This window comes from Pelodiscus sinensis, chromosome Z (genome assembly GCF_052426305.1).
Source record: "Pelodiscus sinensis isolate ZL-2025 chromosome Z, ASM5242630v1, whole genome shotgun sequence".
NCBI classification, from domain to species: Eukaryota; Metazoa; Chordata; order Testudines; family Trionychidae; genus Pelodiscus; species Pelodiscus sinensis.
In genome coordinates this window covers 12,870,839-12,891,672 of record NC_143085.1, presented here as the reverse complement: position 1 = coordinate 12,891,672, position 20,834 = coordinate 12,870,839, and the positions used below count along the sequence as shown (strand labels likewise).

The following is a 20,834-nucleotide window of genomic DNA, read 5'->3' as shown; positions in this document are numbered from 1 at the left end:
AGAGCCTCACGGCAGCACTCCCCTTCCCGGGAGGCAGCTGCTGCTCCCTTGTAGAGTGGGCTAGTGCTGTGGGCAGGGCAGACCGCAGGGCAGCTGCTGGAGCTGGAGCACCAGTGGTACAGTACTACAAATAGTAGTGTAGTGGGAGTATTTAAGGGGTGTGGATTGGGTGTGATTGCACCATTTGTTTCTTCCAGTCCTAATGCACATGGGAACGTGCCACACACCTCCCTGGCCCACCACCTATGCCCAGCAGCCTCACAGTGAGTCCCCGCAGTGGGTGGTTCTCATTGACTGATATTACCTCCCGTGGCTGGTATCACACTTGCCAGGATCCTGTCCCTGATGCTCCAGGGTGCAGGCAGCATCTCTCCCAGCCCTGCCCAGCCTTCCCCTCTTCCCCTGAGGACGTTCTGCTCCGTGCTAATTGGGCTGATTAAGCTCTTGGCTTATTCACATTGGGCAACAATCAGGCACCTGTTCAGGCAGCTGCAGCCTCCTGGATGAAGATTAAGTTGGGACGCCATCAGCGCCCTGCTACATGTGGCCACCAGCCCAGCAGAGCTGTGCTCAGATGGCATCAGCCAGGACCCCCAAACTCTCTGCTGCTGAGAACCTCCACAGAGCAGCAGGTTGAAAGGATGAAGATGAATGGGGGGGAAGGGTCACAGCTCTCGGAGCTATTGATCCAGGCCCCCTGTAGAGAGAGGCAGGCGTGAGCCACACTGTGGTCACACTTCAAGCTTTCCTTAGCAGCCCGTGAGGCATGGCTGGATATTTTATTTTAATGACGGCTGAGATTAAGATCTCATTCCCAAGACCCTGGGCCTAGGCATATAGATGGTGCCTGTCTCTTAATCTGGCTCTGATCCCATCACCGGCTGTAAGGAGCTGCTATGTGCTGTGAAGAGCAAGTATTAGTGTGATATGTTATAGGGAGAGACCAAAACTAGCAGCATGTGCAGGCCCCAGGCTGGTGGAAGGGAAGACAAAGAAGGTTTTTGTCTCACTTCCCCATCTGACTGTGTCACTGTGACAAGCATCGTTGTGCCACACAACACAGTAATAGTCAGCCTCATGCTCCGCCAGGGCCCCAGAAATGGTCAAATAGCAGGTGTTGCTGGACGTGTCCTTGGAACCCGAGAACCGAGCAGGGACCCCGGAGCCCTGGTGTTTGTCAGAATCTGACTTGTATCTCAGCAGGTACCGTGGGGAATTCCCCGGTTTCTGTTGGTACCACCTCACGTTGTAGCCACTGATGCTGGTCCCACTGCTCATGGTGCAGGAGAGTTTCACGGTGTTTCCTGGGGACACTGACGCTGAAGGCGGCTGAGTCAGCACAGGCTGCGAGCTGGAACCTGGGAAAATAAGGACAAAAGTTGTGTAAGTCCCCTCAGACCATTGTGGTGCTAGTGGCACCGTTTCTGCACGGAGTCCAGCAGCAAGCTCAATGTTTTCCCGTCCTCACCTGTGCAGCACGTCCCCAGCAGGACAATGAGGGGAGCCCAGAGCATGGTGAGGAGATCTCAGAGCCTGGGAGAAAAACCCACCAAACGTGCTGTGATCGCCTGACAATATCTGCCCCTTTTATTGATCCTTCTGGGAGAGGCACATTCAAGCTCCATCCTTATGCAAATCTGATGCTGTCTCATTGGGCCTCCTGACCACAGGGAAAGTGCCGAGTGTGAAGGGGTGCGGTCTTCTGGTGAGGGTCGTTAGACACGTAAGGCCTGTGTCAGTCAGTGCCCCTTGAGCATCAGTGTTGGCACCAGGCAGGGTTTTATAGACAATTCAGCTTGGGATTGGCATGAGCTCAGCTGTGCAGATGGGGAAGGGAAATCACAACGTGTTTTTGTCACTGTGGATGTAGGCCATACAAGGCTTGAAAGTTTGGTCAAAGGACTGGGTCTATTCGTGGTGTGTGGTCTGTCAGAAGGGAGCCTTCTGAGCAAGCTGAGTTACAGACAAAGAAACTGCAAGGTTTGCAAAAAAAAAGATGTACTCATGGAGAACTAACAGATGTAACCACTTAAGTACATATGGTTCTGGTTTTCTGCTAAATTGCATTATGTGCTCCCGGGAATTACATAGGTATATAAACTCCGAGATTTCTTTGTTAAGGCAGAGTACGTCTTTTTGCGTCCTCTCCTGTGATCACAGTAAACGCTTCTGTCTGACCTGAATCTGTAAATCAGACTGCGTGTTTATTCCATGACATCACTGATGCCTCACAGCACCCCATAGTTCTTGTCTATGGCACAGACACTCAGTAATGGCATTAACTGTACCAGGCTGGTGATGTGTCGTCTAGAAGTCGCACAGACACTGCCTTGGAGTAACAGCCCAGCGCTGCACACAGAGGCTTGTGGAACTGATTGTAAAGCTGTTGATAATGTTCGATCTCTCTTTTTGCAATGTCCACTCCTGGGGTTGGAGCCTGGCAGGTGCCCACTCTCAGCAGCACTGAGCCTGCCGCAGCAAGAAAGGGGAGAGGAGTGGACAACTCTGGCTTAGTACTGACTCCTGGTTGGGAGGGGTGGGGGAATCATTCTTTGTGGGGCCTAATTTGGGCTACATGGCTAGCCAGTGTGAACCAGGCCTGGGCAGGGACATGAACCCAGGCACTGGCCAGGTGAGCTCCATGTTCTCTGGACAATGTCTCACCCGCCCCGCTCCCTGGCTCCCAGGAGTTCCTGGGACATTTGGGCCTGCCATGGGTGGCTGCTGTCCCTTGGAAACACGCTCAAATGCCAGCCTGTGTGCACTGGGGCACAGAGAGCCCAGCAGGCTGGGGAGTTCACCATGCCCCATCCATCCCACTGGCCTTGATGGGCGCAGCCAGGGAAGTCACTGGAGCCAGGCTCCACAAGCCTGGAGATGAGCCATTGATAAAGGGTGGGGCCATAAGCACAGGGATGACTGGGCCTGAGCCTGCTTACATGATCATAGTTCCTTTTAATCTCTGAGCTAACTCCCTTGAGACAGAGGGCTTGAGGGAGGGGATAGCTCAGGTCCATGAAGTCCCAGTTTCCCCATCGAGGAGCGTGGGTAGATAATGCCCCTGAGCTGGAGTGAGACTAACCAGCTGCAGTTTGTGCAGCACTTGGGGGACATACAGTTCCATTGCACTGCTGGGTCGGATGTGCAAGGGAGCACACGTCAGTAACTGGCACAGTTCAGGGAGAGGGCTGGTGGAGATAACAATGATACTGTCACACTGTCAGCCAATAGCATGGGCCCAGCGTCCCTTCCCTTGTATTCCCCAGCAGAGAAGCTCTACTTATAGAATCTGATCAAGTGCTTTGTTCCAGGTGGGCCTGGAGGGGCTGACTGGCTTGGGGGCTTTGACCCGCGGCACCTGTTTGGAGACAGCAGCCTTGTCACAAAGGCAGCCAGAGCAACCTGAGTGAGTAGCCGACAGAGGGAGTTTGCCTGGAAGTTTTTTTTGTTCTCCTCTTTCTTCTCTCTCTTTCTTCTCCCCTTCAGGCTTCCATGCACAATAAATACAGCATCTGAGGAGTCTCTCAGAAGGAAGACAGTGTGGATAGTGAGAGATCAGCTGTTGTGACCTGCACAGCATGGGCCATGTTTGTCTTCTGCCAGAGAACAGAAGTGACTGGAAGGACCAGAGGCCCAAATATGAACCCTGTGCTCCATCAGAGAAGATGAAGACTTTCTGAAGAGAAGGCAGCATTTAAAACTCCAGGCACAGGATGCTGAAGAACTACAGAGGACAGTGCAGAATAGAGAAGAAAATTGGCAGCATGTGACAGCCAGGAGAAGAAAGACAACTGAGAGATCGCCAATCCCGACAGAGGTGAGGATTTGCTTTCAGGCTCTCAGCACTAGTACAACAGTGGAAAACACTTTGGCAGTAACCTTCTAAGGGAAGGAATCTGATGGCAACCCCATTGATTAGAAGACAAGGGATGCCCTGTACCTGAGAGGGGTGTCCTATGAACACCACTCTCAAGAGAAGCTGGGTGGTATTGGTCAGGGCTTCCCTCCCAAGAGAGATGGAGTCAATCATTTCCCATCCAGATCGAGAATCTGGAGAAGTGTGCTGCTTACCCTGGAGCTAGGTGTCTGTTCAACAGCACAAGCAGGCTGGGAAACAAGCAGGAAGAATTAGAAGTTCTGGAACAGTCGAATAGCAATGATTTGATTGGAACAACGGGGTCTTGATAGGATGACTCACATGACTGGAGCACTGTCATGGGTGCATGTTGAGGCAGGACAGGTGGGTGAAAAAAGGAGAAGGAGATGCCCTCTTGTAGGAGAGCATTATGACTGGTCATTATGATTGGTCATAGCTTCAATTTAAAGCCCGAGAAAAGCCTGTTGAGAGACTTTGAGTTAAGTCTAGAGGCAGGAACAACAAAGGTGATGTCATGGTCTGTATTTGCAATAGACCACCAGACAAGGTGGGTGAGGTAGACGAGGCTTTCTTCAGACAACTAACAGATCAGAGCCCCTAGTTCTCATAGGGGAGTTTAATCACCCTGACATCTGTTGGGAGACCAATACAGCAGTGCACAGACAATCCAGGAAGTTTCTGGAGAATGTTGGGGACAACTTCCTGGTACAAGTGCTAAAGGAAACAGCGAGGAGCCATGCACAGCATGACCTACTAGGTTCGATGGGGACAGGTGAGCAAAGCCCACAGGTAAGTGCTGAATGTGCGGGACTGGAAGATGGGTTGGAAATGGGGGGGACTACGGCCTATAATGGCAAGGAGAAAGGAGGGTCAGGGCACAACAGGGAGGCAAGATCAAATCAGTATCTTAGATGCCTATATACAAATGCGAGAAGTATGGGTAATAAGCAGGAAGAACTGGAATTGCTAACAAATAAATACAACTATGATATCATTGGTATTACAGAAACCTGGTGGGATGGGACGCATGATTGGAATGTTGGTATGGAAGGGTACGGCTTGCTCAGGAAGGACAGACAGGGAAAAAAGGGAGGAGAGGTTGCCTTGTATATTAAAAATGTACACACTTGGACTGAAGTGGAGATGAAGGTAGGAGATAGTTGTGTAGAGAGTCTCTGGGTTAAGCTAAAAGGGGTAAAAAATGAGGGTGATGTCATGCTAGGAGTTTACTACAGGCCACCTAGCCAGGTGGAAGAGGTGGATAAGGCCTTTTTTAAACAATTAACAAAACTATCCAAAGCCCAAGATTTGGTGGTGATGGGGGACTTCAATTATCCAGACATATGTTGGGAAACTAACACAGCGAGGCACAGGCTATCCAATAAGTTTCTGGACTGCATTGGAGACAACTTTCTGTTTCAGAAGGTTGAAAAAGCTACCAGAGGAGAAGCTGTTCTGGATTTGATTTTAACAAATAGGGAGGAACTAGTTGAGAACTTGAAAGTGGAAGACAGTATAGGGGACAGTGATCATGAAATAATAGAGTTCATGATCTTAAGGAAAGGTATGTCAAAGTTAGACAGGACTCACAGATTTGTTAGACCGCTTCTGTTTATTTCAGCAAAGCTTTGCTAAAATGCATTCAGAAAATGTGAGTACCATACAAGGTTCAAACCCCTTGATTTTATACAGTCAAAAGGCCAAGTTAACAAGATCAAAGGGTTCGAACAAGCCGGCTTTTAAAAATGGCGGAGCCGGCTTTATGCTAATGAAGCCCGGGAAATTCAAATCCCGGGCTTCATTAGCAAGTGCGGTATGCATACATTACCCCGCTAGTTCGAACTAGCGGGGTAGTGTAGACATACCCTTAGAGTTATTATGGTGCGGTGTGAATATGCTTCAGGTTGGCGGGTTGTCTGTGGGCAAGGACTGGCCTGCCTCCAAGGCCTGTGAAAGTGAGGGATCATTGTCCAAGATGGACTGTCGATCACTAATGATGCGTTAGAGAGGTTTTAGCTGGGGACTGTAGGTGATGGTCAGTGGTGTTCTGTTGGTTTCTTTCTTGGGCTTGTCCCATAACAGGAGGCTTCTGGGTACATGTCTGGCTCTGTTAGACAGTCCAGCTTTCCACACACTGGATCACGGAGTCCTGTCTGTGAACTGACAGTCCTGACTTAGTGTAGGAAAGACTCAGCCCTAGCCCACCCGACAGGTTACTAAGGCGCCTCACTGTGACACCAGGATTCCCAGAAGGGTTTGGGACCCTCATGCAGTCACAGAAGCAATGAATACTCCCCCCACTCCCACCGAGACAGAGGCAGTTTGTGTCTCACTTCCCCATCAGGCTGTATCACTGTGTGAGAGCTACTGTCATCATCCCACACCTGACAGTAATAATCAGCCTCATCCTGCGCCTGGACCCCAGTGATGGTTAACGTGGCCGTGTTCCCGGAGTTGGCACCAGAGAATCGCTCAGGGATTCCGGAGGGTCTGCTGTTACTATCAGATATCACTGCTAGGGGGGCACTGCCAGGTTTCTGTTGGTACCAGTGCACACTCTTGCCACCAATGTTGTTCCCTGAGCAGGTGAGTTGAGCGTTTTGCCCTGGAGACACAGACACTGAGGGCGGCTGAGTCAGCACGTACTGGGCCAGAGAACCTGGGAGAAGAGGAGAAAACAGAGGGATCAATTCGCTGTTTCATTGCTGTGCGGAGAGAGAGCTCACTCTGCAGGCAGCCAGCACAGGCAGCTGGGGAAGGGAAATCTTTTTGGATTAAAATCTTTTTGGGTTACCGCACCCGAGCAGTAGGTGAGCAGGGTGAGGAGCAGGGGGGCCCAGGCCATGGTGGATCCAGACGAGCTCGGCTCCCTGAGGCAAACGGGTCTGTGGCTGGGACCCTCCGATTCCCCCTTAAAACACCAGCACTGGGGAATGGCACCTTCATGCAAATCTGCTTGCATCTTATTGGCTGGCTGTGCCTATGGCCCCCACCCCTTTGGGGAGGCCAGGAACAGAGAGGGAGGATCAGCTGTCTGTATAAAGCCCCATTGTAACTGGGGTAAGGAGAATGCTTTGGGTTACACTTTGCCAGGGGACAGTAGAGACCCCTGGAGCTGAGGACTCTGAGGCTGCACAACCGGCCACACCCCTTATTTCATGGTGCCGAGCATCCACCTGCCTGCCCCTGGGGTAACAAACCAGCTGAGATTTGTTGTTGTGGCCCCAACCCACAATCCCTGCAGTCACCTCCCCTGGTCTCTGGCGCTGGGATGTGGGTGGGAGGCTGGGGTGGCTCTTCCAGCTGCCTCCTTTCACCTGCTCTTTTGACTCTGGCCAGCCCCATGTCAGGAAAGCGAGGAGCTGGCTGGTCCTGTGAGTCATGGGGCCAGCAGGGGAGCAGGGGTCACCTGATCATCCCCCTTACACAGGCTCCCCCAGGGCAGAGCATGGAGTGACTGGGGAGGGAGAAGCCAGGCGGGGGTGGGGCTGCAGGTGTAGGCAGCTGCAGGGTTCTCCCTCTCTGCCCTCAGGGTTTGGGGGTTTCATTGTGCCTCCAAGTGGAGCCTCTGCCCTGGGGAATGTGGAACAGGGAGCACAGACGAGCTGGGTCCCCAAAGCAGAAGGCCCCAGGGAACCTCATTCCTACCAGCCGTGTGAGAGCTGTGGGGGTTTGAAACCCCTGAGCCCAGAGATGACTCTAGCCCAGCAGCTGCCAGCTGGTCACTGGGAACTGCAAACCCTATTGGGCATCCTATGGGCTGTGGATGATCAGCTCCTCCTAGTGGTCAGTGTCACACACAGCCTGGGGCTGTTCCTCGGTATGGCTGTAGAGCAGCATCACTTCACCTCCAGGCTATGTCTATACTACACTATTTTTCCAGAAAATTTACGCAAAGTGCAAAAGTCAATTTTCACAAGTGTTTTCTCCTTATTTTTTCAGAAAATGCTTTTCTGACATTTGGCTCATGTACAGTGGGCCAAATTTGGAAAAAAAACCCCCATATTTTGGAACATCTCTTCTTCATCGTAAACTGAGGTTTATTGTGATGCTGAATATGCCACCAATACAGTGATGCTCAAAAATGTTCTTTGAGCCTGAAGTTTTCATATATAGTAATTAAATATTTTAAAGAAGCATTTTCAAATTATTTTTATAGATTTATTAAGTATTAAAGGCAGTTAAGGTTTGGTCTTGCCCGGGCTACAAAATTCCGTGCTACGGCATTGCATCTTATTTTCGTTGAAAAGAATTAGAGATACTCAATTAATAGGGTTCCTACCTCCCAGCCTCGCTTGCTTCCTTGCATCCTGGGCTTGGCTGGGAAATATAGACACTAGGGGAGCTGTCCAGAGACCTGAGACTCTCCCGGGAGTGTCTGGTGGGGAGGGAGCCGCATATGCAGGGAGCCAGAGGTGGGTTCTCAGCAGTGGAGAGTAAGAAGCAACCTCAGTTCAGGTCAGAGTGCTGGGCGGGGCGGGGGGAAGGCAGCTTATGGCGCTGTGAGAATGCAGCCAGGGCTGCAGTGACACAGGGACAGTCTGGAGCTCACGCTGAGGGGAAGGTACCGCCTAGTGCAAGGAGCTTTGCTGTAGCAAGTACACTGCTGATAGACAGGGAGACAGACAGACACCGGGCCCAGCTGCTGGGAGTGAAACTCGCTCTGTGAGGACACGTGTGTCAAGGCTGGATCCTTCCTGCTGACCGAGCCATCCAGCCTGTGACTGCACTTTGAGCTTCCCTGGCACCCTTTTTCATCTATTAATTGCTGCTCAGAATTCATGAAAAATATCTGGCAAAAGCTCATGCAATTTTTCCCATTATATATACAGTTCACTGTTACATTTCGGCAGTCCCTTGAAAATGATGGCCCTGGGCGACTGCCCAGCTTGCCCGCCCCTAAGACTGACTCTGTCTTGCAGCACCTTAAAGAGTAACAAAACCTGTGGATGGTATCATGAGCTTTCATGGATACAACCCACTTATTCAGACAACTGGAGTATTAAAAGTCCAGATTCAAGAATATATAAAGGAAGGCAAGAGGAGGGAGGAGGAGTAGGAGATAACTTAGCATTTAGCTGACAGGAGCACTGTATCCAATTCCTATACACAAGAAAGTAAATGAAATAAATATTAAGCCCACACAGCTCTAATATTAACATTTTCTAACATATTGTGTCAAGTCATTTAAGGGAAAGCAGTTAGCCTTAAATAATAATATATATTCCCACTTTGTTACTAACTTTGTGGGGGGGATGGAGGGAAAGAGACAGGCAGGACTCTCGGATTCTATCTCAGATCTTGAAGGGAGTGGGGTCTAGTGGATTACAACAGGGGGCAGATACACTTGGGGTCTATCTGAGATCAGAATGTCCACACTAGGCGAGACCAATGGTCCATCTAGCCCAGTGTCCGGTCTTCCAACAGTGGCCAATGCCAGGTGCTTTGGAAGGCATAAACAGAAGAGGCAGTGCCAGCTGCTTCAAAAGGCTTAAACAGACAGATCCTGGGCCATGCAAACAGTCGGATCCTTCCCCCTGTTAAAGAACATTTGCATGTTAAATAGCAGTGATCCCAGCAGCACAACACTCATTCCTACTCTTTTCCCACTCTATCCCTTAAGTGGAGTACCCAGTTTTTATGATGCTCTAACAAACCTTCTATTATTGGAATGCCCAGCCTTTGGTTATTCTTAATCACCTGTCTCCCTCTTCTTATAACAAGTTCCTTTTCCCAAAGGCAAAGCTGGGAGCAGCTCAAACTCTGTTGCGTTTAAGAACTGCCTCTGGAGCCAGGGCATGCAGCTTTAAGGGGGGCGGGACACTTCTGCCTCCCTTAGCCCCACCTCGAGGCCCAATCAAAGAATTTGTGGGACCCAAGACTGTGTAGGTCTCAGACAGAACAGCAAGTGAGCAGCCAGCTGGGCGGGCACAGCAGTGCGGGCTCCTGAATGAGAAGGGTCCAAAGCTACAACCCTGCCTCTTTGCCCTAAGGCCCGGCCTCCTCCTCCCCCTCCATAAATGGTGTACATTTTGAGCAGGGTGGGATGGCAACTGCCCAACACCAGCTGACAGAACCGTGGTTCATATCTGACACTTTATTTATGCATTAAACACGAGATGGGCCACAAATGTCTCATGTCAGTGACGAGATCCCCTGACTTTCCCATGAGGCCTTGATTAACTTTCCCCAAAGCCCGACAATCACTGAACCAGCTCAGTAAGTCTGAAGCCGACCCTCTGAAGCTTCCAGATTTTACAGCACTGGAACATCAAGAGGTTCTTACTGTTCCTGATTCAGAGCATTCCGCTGCCTCCAGGCTCAAATTTTAGCTCACTGAAGGCTTTCCTGTTCTGGGCAGGAGCACAGAAGGGAGAGGGAGTTTTTCAGTTCTTGGAAGTGCAGGTTGGAGCTTGTCTGAGAGCCCACATCCTCCCCTTGGGATGTGAGACCAGGGAGTGGCTGGAGCAATGGAGAGAGAGACCCAGTTCATTCCTTTAAATGACGAAGAAGTTCTAAACTAATCTCCACTAGTTACAGATAGCTCCCTTTCCTCTAGCCCTCAATGTTTCGGTTCGGTAAGAACTTGCTATACAGTGAAATCCCCAGTGGGAATAACATTAATTAATAGGTGATCAGTAGTCTACATGCAGCTGGGAATATTGACTGAAAGGAAACATCCTCCCATCACACACCGTCTCCTCCACACAAGGAAGCCCTCACTGGGACACATTACTCGCTTTCTCTAAAAACAAGAGATTTGTGTCTCACTTCCCCATGAGGCTGTGTCACTGTGAGGCTGATCACTGCTACTGTCCCACACCTGACAGTAATAATCAGCCTCATCCTGCGCCTGGACCCCGGTGATGGTTAACGTGGCCGTGTTCCCAGAGTTGTCCCCAGAGAATCGCTCAGGGATTCCGGAGGGTCTGCTGCTATCATCATATATCACGAGTAGGGGGGCACTGCCAGGTTTCTGTTGGTACCACTGCACACTCTTGCTACCAATGTTGTTCCCGGAGCAGGAGAGTTGAGCGTTTTGCCCTGGAGACGCAGACACTGAGGGCGGCTGAGTCAGCACGTACTGGGCCAGAGAACCTGCAAGGAGAAAGCACATGAATAAAATGAGTCAACGTTGATCCCCAGTGAACATGATCCACAGGCAGCGGGGGACACGGAAACACCAAATATCACCTGAGCAGTAGGTGAGCAGCGCGAGGAGCAGAGGGGCCCAGGCCATGGCAGGGGATCCAGATGAGCTCAGCATCCGGAGGCAAATGGGTTTGTGATTGGGACCCTCCGATTCTCTCTTAAATCCCAGCACTGGAGAACGGCCCCTTCATGCAAATCTGCTCCTTGCTCACTAGCATCCTCATTCGCCCAGACGAGATGGGCAGTGACACGGGGGAAGATGCTGGGATCAAGTCCTCTCTGCTCTACAGATCTGTGAGTCCCAGCCAGTGAAATTCACCCTGCTGTAGAAGTGCAGTAAGTGAAGGCAAATCATTCCCATAAATATTTAGAGATGTAGCAATGGTCCTGTTGAGCCCAGGCGGCCTTGCGGAGTCACACAGAGCACAGAAAAATGTCATGTCTGTACTGGTACTGGGTGGGGGGAGGGAAATATTCCTGGGGACAATCCATTGCAGTGTGAAAGCGTTGCTCAGTTTGAGTAGGGATCTCCTGTTGTAAACATCTGGGACTCTGGAAGTGCATGAGCTTTCTGTTGCTGGCAATGCATGTACAGGGAGAATGGGAGTTAGGAGAGCAAAGGGCACAGACGGCCTAAGACAGATCTATCTGCTGACAGGGGTGCAGACTGTCCAATTGCAGGGCAGAGCTTGAGAGGAAGGGGTGCAATTCAGGGGGTATTTTGTGGGTATCATTTTGGACAGGTGGATGCTTCATGTTGTTTCTTGGACAGGCACCTATCTGGTCTGTATTCTCAAAGAGCAAATGTCATCAAAGAATTGCCAAGAAAGCATCCTCTTGAGACACACTGCTGAGAGACGGATGAATGGCTTTGGGAGAGTGTATTTCCTATGCAAGCCCTGTATGGGGAGGTCTGACCACACCTTCTCTCCACCAGCTCCCCATCTGCTCCACCTGTCCCTCTCTGCCTTCAGAGCAAGAAGGAAAAAAGGGGAATCTGGGAGGTACCAGGATGAAAGCTTCATTGTTATTGTCATTTTATCTCCCCACAGAATCCCTCCCCAATTGCTTGTGGCCAAATGGTTCAGCACAAAGGGGATAGCGGCTCCTCGCCCTGACACTAGAGCTGAACAGAGCTACACCTGCAAATTGCAATGTGATCTCCTGCCCTAGCTCACAGTTTCACCAACATTTCCCATGTCGAGTGCAGTTCTCCAGCTCCAGGACCTTGTTTCCTATCTCTAGCCTAGATTTGCTTTCTGGCCAAATTATCATAGTGAGAAGAAGTTGCTCTACTCCTTAGTAACATTTGCATCTTTCCAGTCCTGCCTATTGACCTGTAAACACTGCAGCAAGTTATGACCCTTCAGAACATGGGTAGGGTGCACGGCTGGTAGGGAGTTAGAAAAGAGACCGGAACTCCTGGGACCAGGGAAAGCTGGGTGATCAGACCATTGTTGGCCAGAGCACTGCCTCCAGCTGGAGGACTGTCGCATGTCTGCTCAGCACTGCCAAGCAAGCTGGGTTTCTGTCATGGCCCAGGACTGTTTGCAGCTACAAGAGCTGCTAGCTGGTTTGGGGCTGTGTCCTTGGTGGGATGGTGGCTGGGACAGGCTGGCACTGCAGGTTGTGCAGGTGTCTTTGAGACTTGTTGCGGGTGTGGTCTGATGGCTTCTGGGATTAGCTGCTGCTGCCTGGGATCGGGCTGTTGCCAGGAGCTGGGGTACGGACAATATGGCTGCCTCTGGTTGGTTATGGGGCCATGAGTAAGTGCTGTGAGGGATGCACTGCTGTCGGGGCAGAGGGGAGGTCCTGACCCCTCCTGCTCTACCCCCTGCTCCAGAGACGCACACTCAGAGATGGCCAAGAACACGCCACAGGTGCTGTGAGCCATGTGGGGGCTGGTGGCTCCTGACAGCGTTCAGTGACTCTCCCTGCACAAGGCCAGGGGTATGTGTGTGTGGTAGTGGGGGAGATGTGGTACGAGAAGGAAGGAGAAAATTTCTGCTCCTCTCTCCTTAGCTCCCTCCCCTGGGGTTGGGTTTTGGTGACTAGTGGTGCCCATCCAGCCCCAGCAAGCAGGGTGCCAGTGTGAACAGCCCTGCCCCAGAGAGGCGCAGAGAGGGGAGTGGGGTGCGTGGGGAGGGGGACTCCAAAGCACACAGTGCTCTGAGGTCACATGACCATAGTGAAAGCTGGTGGGGGGCGAAAAGCCCCAAAGCCCAGAGACGTCTCCAGCCCAGTGCTGGGCCCCCTGACACTTGTGCACTGCTGGACTCCCAGCGCCAGTGCTGGACAGGGGAGGGCTCCCCCTGCTGGTCAGTGTTGGTGTCGCTCTGGCCAGTCCTTGCCGCCTTTCACAGGCGCTTAGACCCTGCTGGCTGACTCCTCCGAACGCTGCCCCCACTGACTGTCCCACTCTGCAGGTGCCACCTCTGCACAGCTGTTTCCAGCCTTCCCGCTGTTCCTGTCAGGGTGTTCTTCCCTGGACTGATCACTCCCCAGCCTGCTCACAGCTGTGGAAGGGATTCCCCCAGCACGTGGGCACTTGCATCTGCCTGGAAAGGAGGGAAGCCACCTCCCCCCTCCTCCCTGTAGATATCGATATTGCTGCCTCTCTCCTTCACAGCAGCATCCCTCTTGTGACACCAGCATCAGCCCTTTGTGAGCCTCTGGCAGGCCGGCTCCCTGGCAGAGGGGCAATCAGTGCTATGGAGTCTGGGTCTCTGCTGAGGAGTTTTATTTCCTGGTTCTCCCAGGAATCTCAGCCCAGCACTTTGCCAGGGTGTCAGGACACAATACTGCTTCCAGGACTGACTCTGGTCAGAGCCTGGGCAGACAGCAACTCTCCTGCGGTTCCCTGTCCTTGTAGAGCCCACACCTGAAACAAACACTTCTACCCAGGCTGACAAGTTGCTCATACTCACTAGGAAGAACAGCTTGAGAGACCCTGTGTCAGAGCTGGGCAGAGAGAAGGCAGATTTGACAGTTGGAATCCACTGAGCCATGCAGATGTAAAGGGGGATGTTGTATGAAGCTTAACTGAAGCTGCAGCTCCCCCCACTTGCTCTGTTCCCCAGCAGTCTGAGTGACTATGAAGAAAGAATTGCAGCAGTTGTGAAAACTCCAGGGAGAGCAGTGGGTGGCCTCTGTCCCTCCTCTAGCAATTCCTGCGGGTGCTCAGCCAGGGCTCCAATTCCTTTACAGTCTGATCCACCCAGATCCATCGCCTGTGAGAGAATGGGCTGGAGGAAGGGCGGAGATGGTTCAACCAAACCATAGCAGTGACACTCTGAGGAGGGCCACAAAGGGCTGTCTCTGCCCCTGTCAGAAAAAGGCAATCTGAGGCCTTGAGCAAGCTTCTGTATCCACTGACACTGTATGATGGACCCACCCCCAGAGTGCAGCCCGGCTGCTCCTCACCTTGTCAGGGCCAGGTCTTCCAACTCAGGAGGGAGCACAGCAAGAGGATTCCATTTGGTGTAATGGGAGTCTCAGCTCTCTGGCCCAGTGCATCTGTCACCAGCACTCTGTCCCTGCAGGTGGGCCCAGTTCTTACTCAGCCAGGCAGAGGGCTCATGCAAGGAGGTGAAATTTACCCAATAGACTAGCTGTTTGTGTGATGTGTGACAGGGGGCTGGAAGAGAGTCAATTGTGCAAGTTGTTCACTTCCCCTCACAGCCCAGAAGGACAAAGAAGTTTTTGTGCCACTTCCCCATCTGACTGTGTCACTGTGACAAGCACTGTTGTGCCACACAGCACAGTAATAGTCAGCCTCATCCTCCGCCAGGGCCCCAGAAATGGTCAAATAACCGGTGTTGCTGGACGTGTCCTTGGAACCCGAGAACCGGACAGGGACCCCGGAGCCCTGGTGTTTGTCAGAATCTGACTTGTATCTCAGCAGGTACCGCGGGGAATTCCCCGGTTTCTGTTGGAACCAGTACACGTTGTAGCCACTGATGCTGGTCCCACTGCTCATGGTGCAGGAGAGTTTCACGGTGTTTCCTGGGGACACTGATGCTGAGGGCGGCTGAGTCACCACATTCTGGGAGCTGGAACCTGGGAAAAATGGTAAAAATCCGTCAAACCCTCCTTGTCCTTCCCCAGCCATGAATGAGTCAGTTTGTGCCTCGTGCTCCAGCAATAATTTCAATGGGTATTTAACCTGCCCTCCCTGTGCTCACCTGTGCAGCACGTCCCCAGCAGGACAATGAGGGGAGCCCAGAGCATGGTGAGGAGATCTCAGGCCCTCGGAGCCCTGCCAGACAGGGTCACTGTCACTTCCGAGAGCTGCCTGCTGGCGTTGGGAGAGACTGGTCACGCTGACTTTGCCGGAGAGTTCCTGGCCCTTATATCAGTCTCTGTGAGTGAGGAGCAGCTAAGCTCCTCCTTTATGCTAATCTGCTCCTATCGTATTTGGCCCTAGCACAACCTGAGAGAGTCATGTGACTAGGACAGCCTTCATTGGTTGATGATCTTCTGCTTTATAAGGGCTGTTCTCCAGTTCCAGTGAGGTTGTTATTCCTGAATTAGCTGGTGTTTCTGCTGTGCTACCTAGACTTAACGTGCTACACATGGTTAACTGCCCATAGAAACACCTCACAGCCATAGACTCCAAGAGCTGAAGGTATTTTGGTTTCCCCAGAACAAGGTTAAGGGACGACTTTGTCAGTCCCCTTATAGTGACATCAAGAACAAAATTTGCTAATGGGTTCTTCTCTGGAGCTGACAAACGAACAACACAGCTGAAGGGCTGGCAGTGATTGTATGTACCCATCTACATGCCCTGGCTACCTTGCTCCAGCTGTGCTTTAGACCAACCCACTGGTTCCCAGGCAAGAAGAGACCCCAATGTGATCATCCAGCTTGACTGCCATGTAACATAGGCCCGAAAAAGCCTGAAAGTCATTCCTTTTTCAATCAGCACATCTCTTAAAAACAACCGCTCTGAAATCTAATGGTGCCAACGGTGGAGAATCCATCATAACCCACAGTAAATTGTATCCTCACGGAATCCTCACCCTTATGTTAAACATTCACACAGTAGTTTCAGTTTGGAGTTTTTAGTTCCAACTTCCAGCCAATGAATGCGGCCAGCATGTACATGTACCTGATGAACCCAGGTGTTTCAGCTTAGCAAACAACCTGCTGCAGCTGGAAAAATTCATCAGAGAAGGGGTGTGAATCCAGGGTTGCTTGTAATTTTCCTGTACAGAGGGAATTTTCTTATGTGCACCAGTATGGATGTGATATGCAACATATAGTGATGTGCAACATGAAGGTGATGAGTAACACAGAGTGACTTGCAGCAGGGAGTTATGTGTGAAACAGTGGTGATTTGTGATAAGGAGTGATGTTCAAGATAGAGGTGTGTGATTGTCACACGGAGGTGATGTGTAACACGGAATGATGTGCGACAGAGACGTGATGTGTAACAAGGAGCAATGTATGACACAGATGTGATGTGTAACACGGAGTGATGTACAACACAGTGGTGATGTGTAACATGGAGGTCCTGTGTGGGGCTTATGGGGAAGCTGCATGGCTGCTGGGGGTATCTTACAGCAGCTCCCATTGTCCTGTCACTGCATCGGTTACATGGGACTTGTTTTCCTTCACCCTTGTTTCCAGGGTCCCTGATGTCCCAGCCGTAGAGCTGCAGTGCACACTCTGCCATCACAGTCTAATGCCTTCATCCTCCTGGTACCATGACAAACACCCATCCTGTCCCTTGTGTCCCTGGCAGCCTGGCAGGCTCCGTGCATGCAGAGCAAACAGCCAGAACCATCTGATTCATTCACTAATCAGCTCTGTTTGAACTTCTCCCAGGCCAGGGGCATTCCTGCTTGAGCTGTGGGCTTGGCTGTTCACAGGCTTTGGCCCCTGTTCATAAGGAAATGGCTGAACCTAGTGTACAGCTACAACGCTCCTGGAAGCAGGACTCCGTGACAGCAACTGGATTGAGGAGCTGCACTGCCTGTCACTGGTAGGGCTAGTTACTACTCCCATTGTAGTGCCAGCGCCCAGCACTCAGCATGGGCCAGCTGGCGACACCAAATACCCTAGAGACACCAGCCGATCCCCTCTTCCTGTGCAGGGTGACCTAATGAGACACTGTCACACTGGGGAGGGGGAATGGCTCAGGCACTGACTGACGGGGTCAAGGTTTGTCTCCAGCACTTCATTCAGGTGACTGGCAATTCATCTGGGTATGGGAGAAGCAGAGACTGGGCTGCTGCCCTGACACCTGTGGGAACATTGGCTACACCCTGCGCTTTATTGCACCAGCTGAGCAGTGTGGAGCTGACGCCGCTCCCAGCACAGGGTTTGGGCCTGTCCCTTGCTGAGAGACACTGGGATTGCCTGTGTGGGGCAGGCAAAGGCAGAGAAAAGGGCAGAACTCTGGGCTGAGGGGATAAAATCACTGACCAGCTGCCTTTGGTGGCTCAGGAGATGCCACGTGGGGGCAGGACAAACTGCGGCCCTACAAGAATGAAGCATTTGGTATTCATGTTACTAGTGTCCCAAACTCCCTGGTGTACTGAATGGGGCGTAAGTGGCCTCCTCCCTCAGGGTGGGCTGCCACATTGTTCTAACCAAGAGCATCTCCAGGGACGGGACAGTTTTGGGAACTGCGCGTGCGCACTTAGGAGTTGTAGGATGTGCTGACTGAGTCGGAGCAGCGCTGGGATTGGCTACAGAGGGAGTCAGGACTCTCCCAGTCAGTGTTGTGAGCAGTCAGCGTGCACCACACACCTCCCTGCCTGAGCTCTGGCTTGCAGTGCGTGACATTTTGTAACACTGGTCGGAGCAAACCTCACAGATGAAACTCAATAGAATCTAGGAACCCGGAACGTGGCCAATGGCAAACACAATGCCTCGTAGGGTTCCATAGCACCCTGGTAGGACACAGGTCGCCCACCTCTGCTGTAGAGGTTGTCTTCATAGACCTGGTGGGGTTCACAGACCACAGGCAGTTACACACTATCCCTGTCCGGCATCACCCATGGGAGCCACAGGAAGAGTGGACTGAGCACAGCTCTGCACTGGGAAACGAGGGGAGTGGACACAGCGACCTTCCAAGCCTCTCACAACTCTCCAGCCCCACGGCTGGGAGACACACTGGGACTAGGGGAATTTAGTGAGTGGTCATAGGGGCCACTTTATTCTAACAATAGTATGAAATTCCTTGCAAGCAAACATGTGTCAAATATCTCCTTTGGACACGTCTGCTATTCAGCACCAGAGAAATACCCCTTAAACTGAGCTCTGCTCCCATTGCCCCATGATAAAGTGGGGTAAAAATAAAGGCTGGGTGAAGAGAGGGACCTTGCTCCGTGACTCATAGTCTGCAGGACTGATCACGGCCAGAGCAGCAGATGCCAACAGTGGCGATTCCCCACAGAAAACACTCTGCCCTCTGTCCCCAGGCTCAGGAATGTGTAGCAAAGTGAATCTGCTGACCCCAGCAGCCACATCTGTGCACAGACAGAGATGCACTGCCATGGAGATTCAGGACCAAAATCGACAGGGTTTTAAAGCATGTGTTTCTATGCACATGGGAATGTTGAGATTGTCCAAGCATGGTCAGGGAGTGAGCCAGCCAGCCAGTCACTATAATGGTGCTGCTGAGTATCTGCAATCCTCTGCAATGGTTGTAGGGAATGTGGTTACACTCAGTGATGTGCACACTGCAGAGTTTGGGAGAACAGAAAGAAACTGCAGAGAGTAGGAGAAACAGCTACTGAGAGCTTTGCTTCCTGCCCAGAGGTGGGGCAATGTCTTCAACTGTACCATCTTGTTTTGGAGACAGATGTGGATCCACACAGAGCTCAGAACCTCATCTCACGTGGATACCCCCCGAAGCCACCGTATCTCTGTAATTCCATGGGACACATGGGCCTACAACAATGTTGCATATCGAAGGCACTGTGAATTCTGCCATTCTCAGGGCACCATTGACAAAATCTTGTTCTTGAAGGGTTTTCTGTAGATGAAATGTGCAGGCCCCTCCCCACCTCTGAAATATTAGCCCACCTCCCATCACAAGTAAGAATATAACGTGAGGCCTTTCTAAGCAAGGAGGTTTTTGTTTCACTTCCCCATTGGGCTGGGTCACTGTGAGGAGTGTTGCTGTCGGGCACCTGACAGTAATAATCAGCCTCGTCCTGCGCCTGGACCCCAGTGATGGTTAACGTGGCCGTGTTCCCAGAGTTGGCACCAGAGAATCGGTCAGGGATTCCAGAGGGTCTGTTGCTATCACTATATATCACAAGTAGGGGGGCACTGCCAGGTTTCTGTTGGTACCACTGCACAGCTTTGCTACCAATGTTGTTCCCTGAGCAGGTGAGTTGAGCGTTTTGCCCTGGAGACACAGACACTGAGGGCGGCTGAGTCAGCACGTACTGGGCCAGAGAACCTGGGAAAAGAAGAGAAAACAGAGGGATCAATTCGCTGTGTCATTGCTGTGCGGAGAGAGAGCTCACTCTGCAGGCAGCCAGCACAGGCAGCTGGGGAAGGGAAAATATGTTTGGATTAAAATCTTTTTGGGTTACCGCACCCGAGCAGTAGGTGAGCAGGGTGAGGAGCAGAGGGGCCCAGGCCATGGTGGATCCAGATGAGCTCGGCTCCCTGAGGCAAACGGGTCTGTGGCTGGCACCCTCCGATTCCCCCTTAAAACACCAGCACTGGGGAATGGCCCCTTCATGCAAATCTGCTCGCGGCTGATTGGCTGCCAATGCCCATGGGCACCAGACCCACTCGGAAGGCCAGGAACAGAAGGGGAGGGGCAGCTGTCTGTATAAAGCCCCATTGTAACTGGGGTAAGGAGAATGCTTTGGGTTACCCTTTGCCAGGGGACAGTAGAGACCTCTGGAGCTGAGGGCTCTCAGGCTGCACAACCGGCCACACCCCTTATTTCATGGTGCCGAGCATCCGCCTGCCTGCCCCTGGGGTAACAAACCAGCTGAGATTTGTTGTTGTGGCCCCAACCCACAATCCCTGCAGTCACCTCCCCTGGTCTCTGGCGCTGGGATGTGGGTGGGAGGCTGGGGTGGCTCTTCCAGCTGCCTCCTTTCACCTGCTCTTTTGACTCTGGCCAGCCCCATGTCAGGAGAGCGAGGAGCTGGCTGGTCCTGTGAGTCGTGGGGCCAGCAGGGGAGCAGGGGTCAGCTGATCATCCCCCTTACACGGGCTCCCCCAGGGCAGATCATGGAGTGACTGGGGGAGGGAGAAGCCAGGCGGAGGTGGGGCTGCAGGGGTAGGCAGCTGCAGGCTTCTCCCTCTCTGCCCTCAGGGTTTGGGGGTTTCATCATCCCCCAGGGGGGAGCCTCTGCCCTGGAGAACGTGGAACAGAGAGGACAGAAGGGGCTGGATGAAGAGCTGGGCCCTCAAAGCAGAAGTCCTCAGGAAACCTCATTTGTACCAACTGCCTGAGAGCTGTGAGGGTTTGAAACCCCTGAGCCCCGAGATGCCTTTAGCCCAGCAGCTGCCAGCCGGTCACTGGGAACTGCAAACCCCATTGGGCATCCTATGGGCTGTGGATGATCAGCTCCTCCTAGTGGTCAGTGTCACACACAGCCTGGGGCTGTTCCTCTGCATGGCTGTGGAGCAGCATCACTTCACAGTCACTGTGCACACCCCAGCTGCTCCTTCAAGGGCTGGTGTTCTACGTGCAGTTCAGAGTGAGGAACTCATCAGCTTCCTCCCACTTCTTGGGGAGATTAGTCACTAGATGGGGCAGCTGCAACGACCGTGATGAGGTTTGTTCCCATGTTGTGTCACTGCCAAAAGTCCTGTGGGAACA

The 20,834-nt window shown here is 52.2% G+C and overlaps 3 gene segments (V, D, J or C); all 3 read right to left on the bottom strand.

Annotated features, from left to right (window-relative positions):
• The window catches only part of LOC102460817 (Ig lambda chain C region-like), a 244,889-nt gene that overhangs the window by 50,777 nt on the left and 173,278 nt on the right, over positions 1-20,834 (bottom strand).
• Positions 1-20,834, bottom strand: part of LOC106731771 (immunoglobulin lambda variable 5-37-like) — a 71,710-nt gene that overhangs the window by 41,052 nt on the left and 9,824 nt on the right.
• LOC149520682 (immunoglobulin lambda variable 5-37-like) lies at positions 916-1,583 on the bottom strand. The segment is given in 2 exon segments: positions 916-1,358; positions 1,469-1,583. Coding segments are annotated over 2 exon segments (474 nt in total).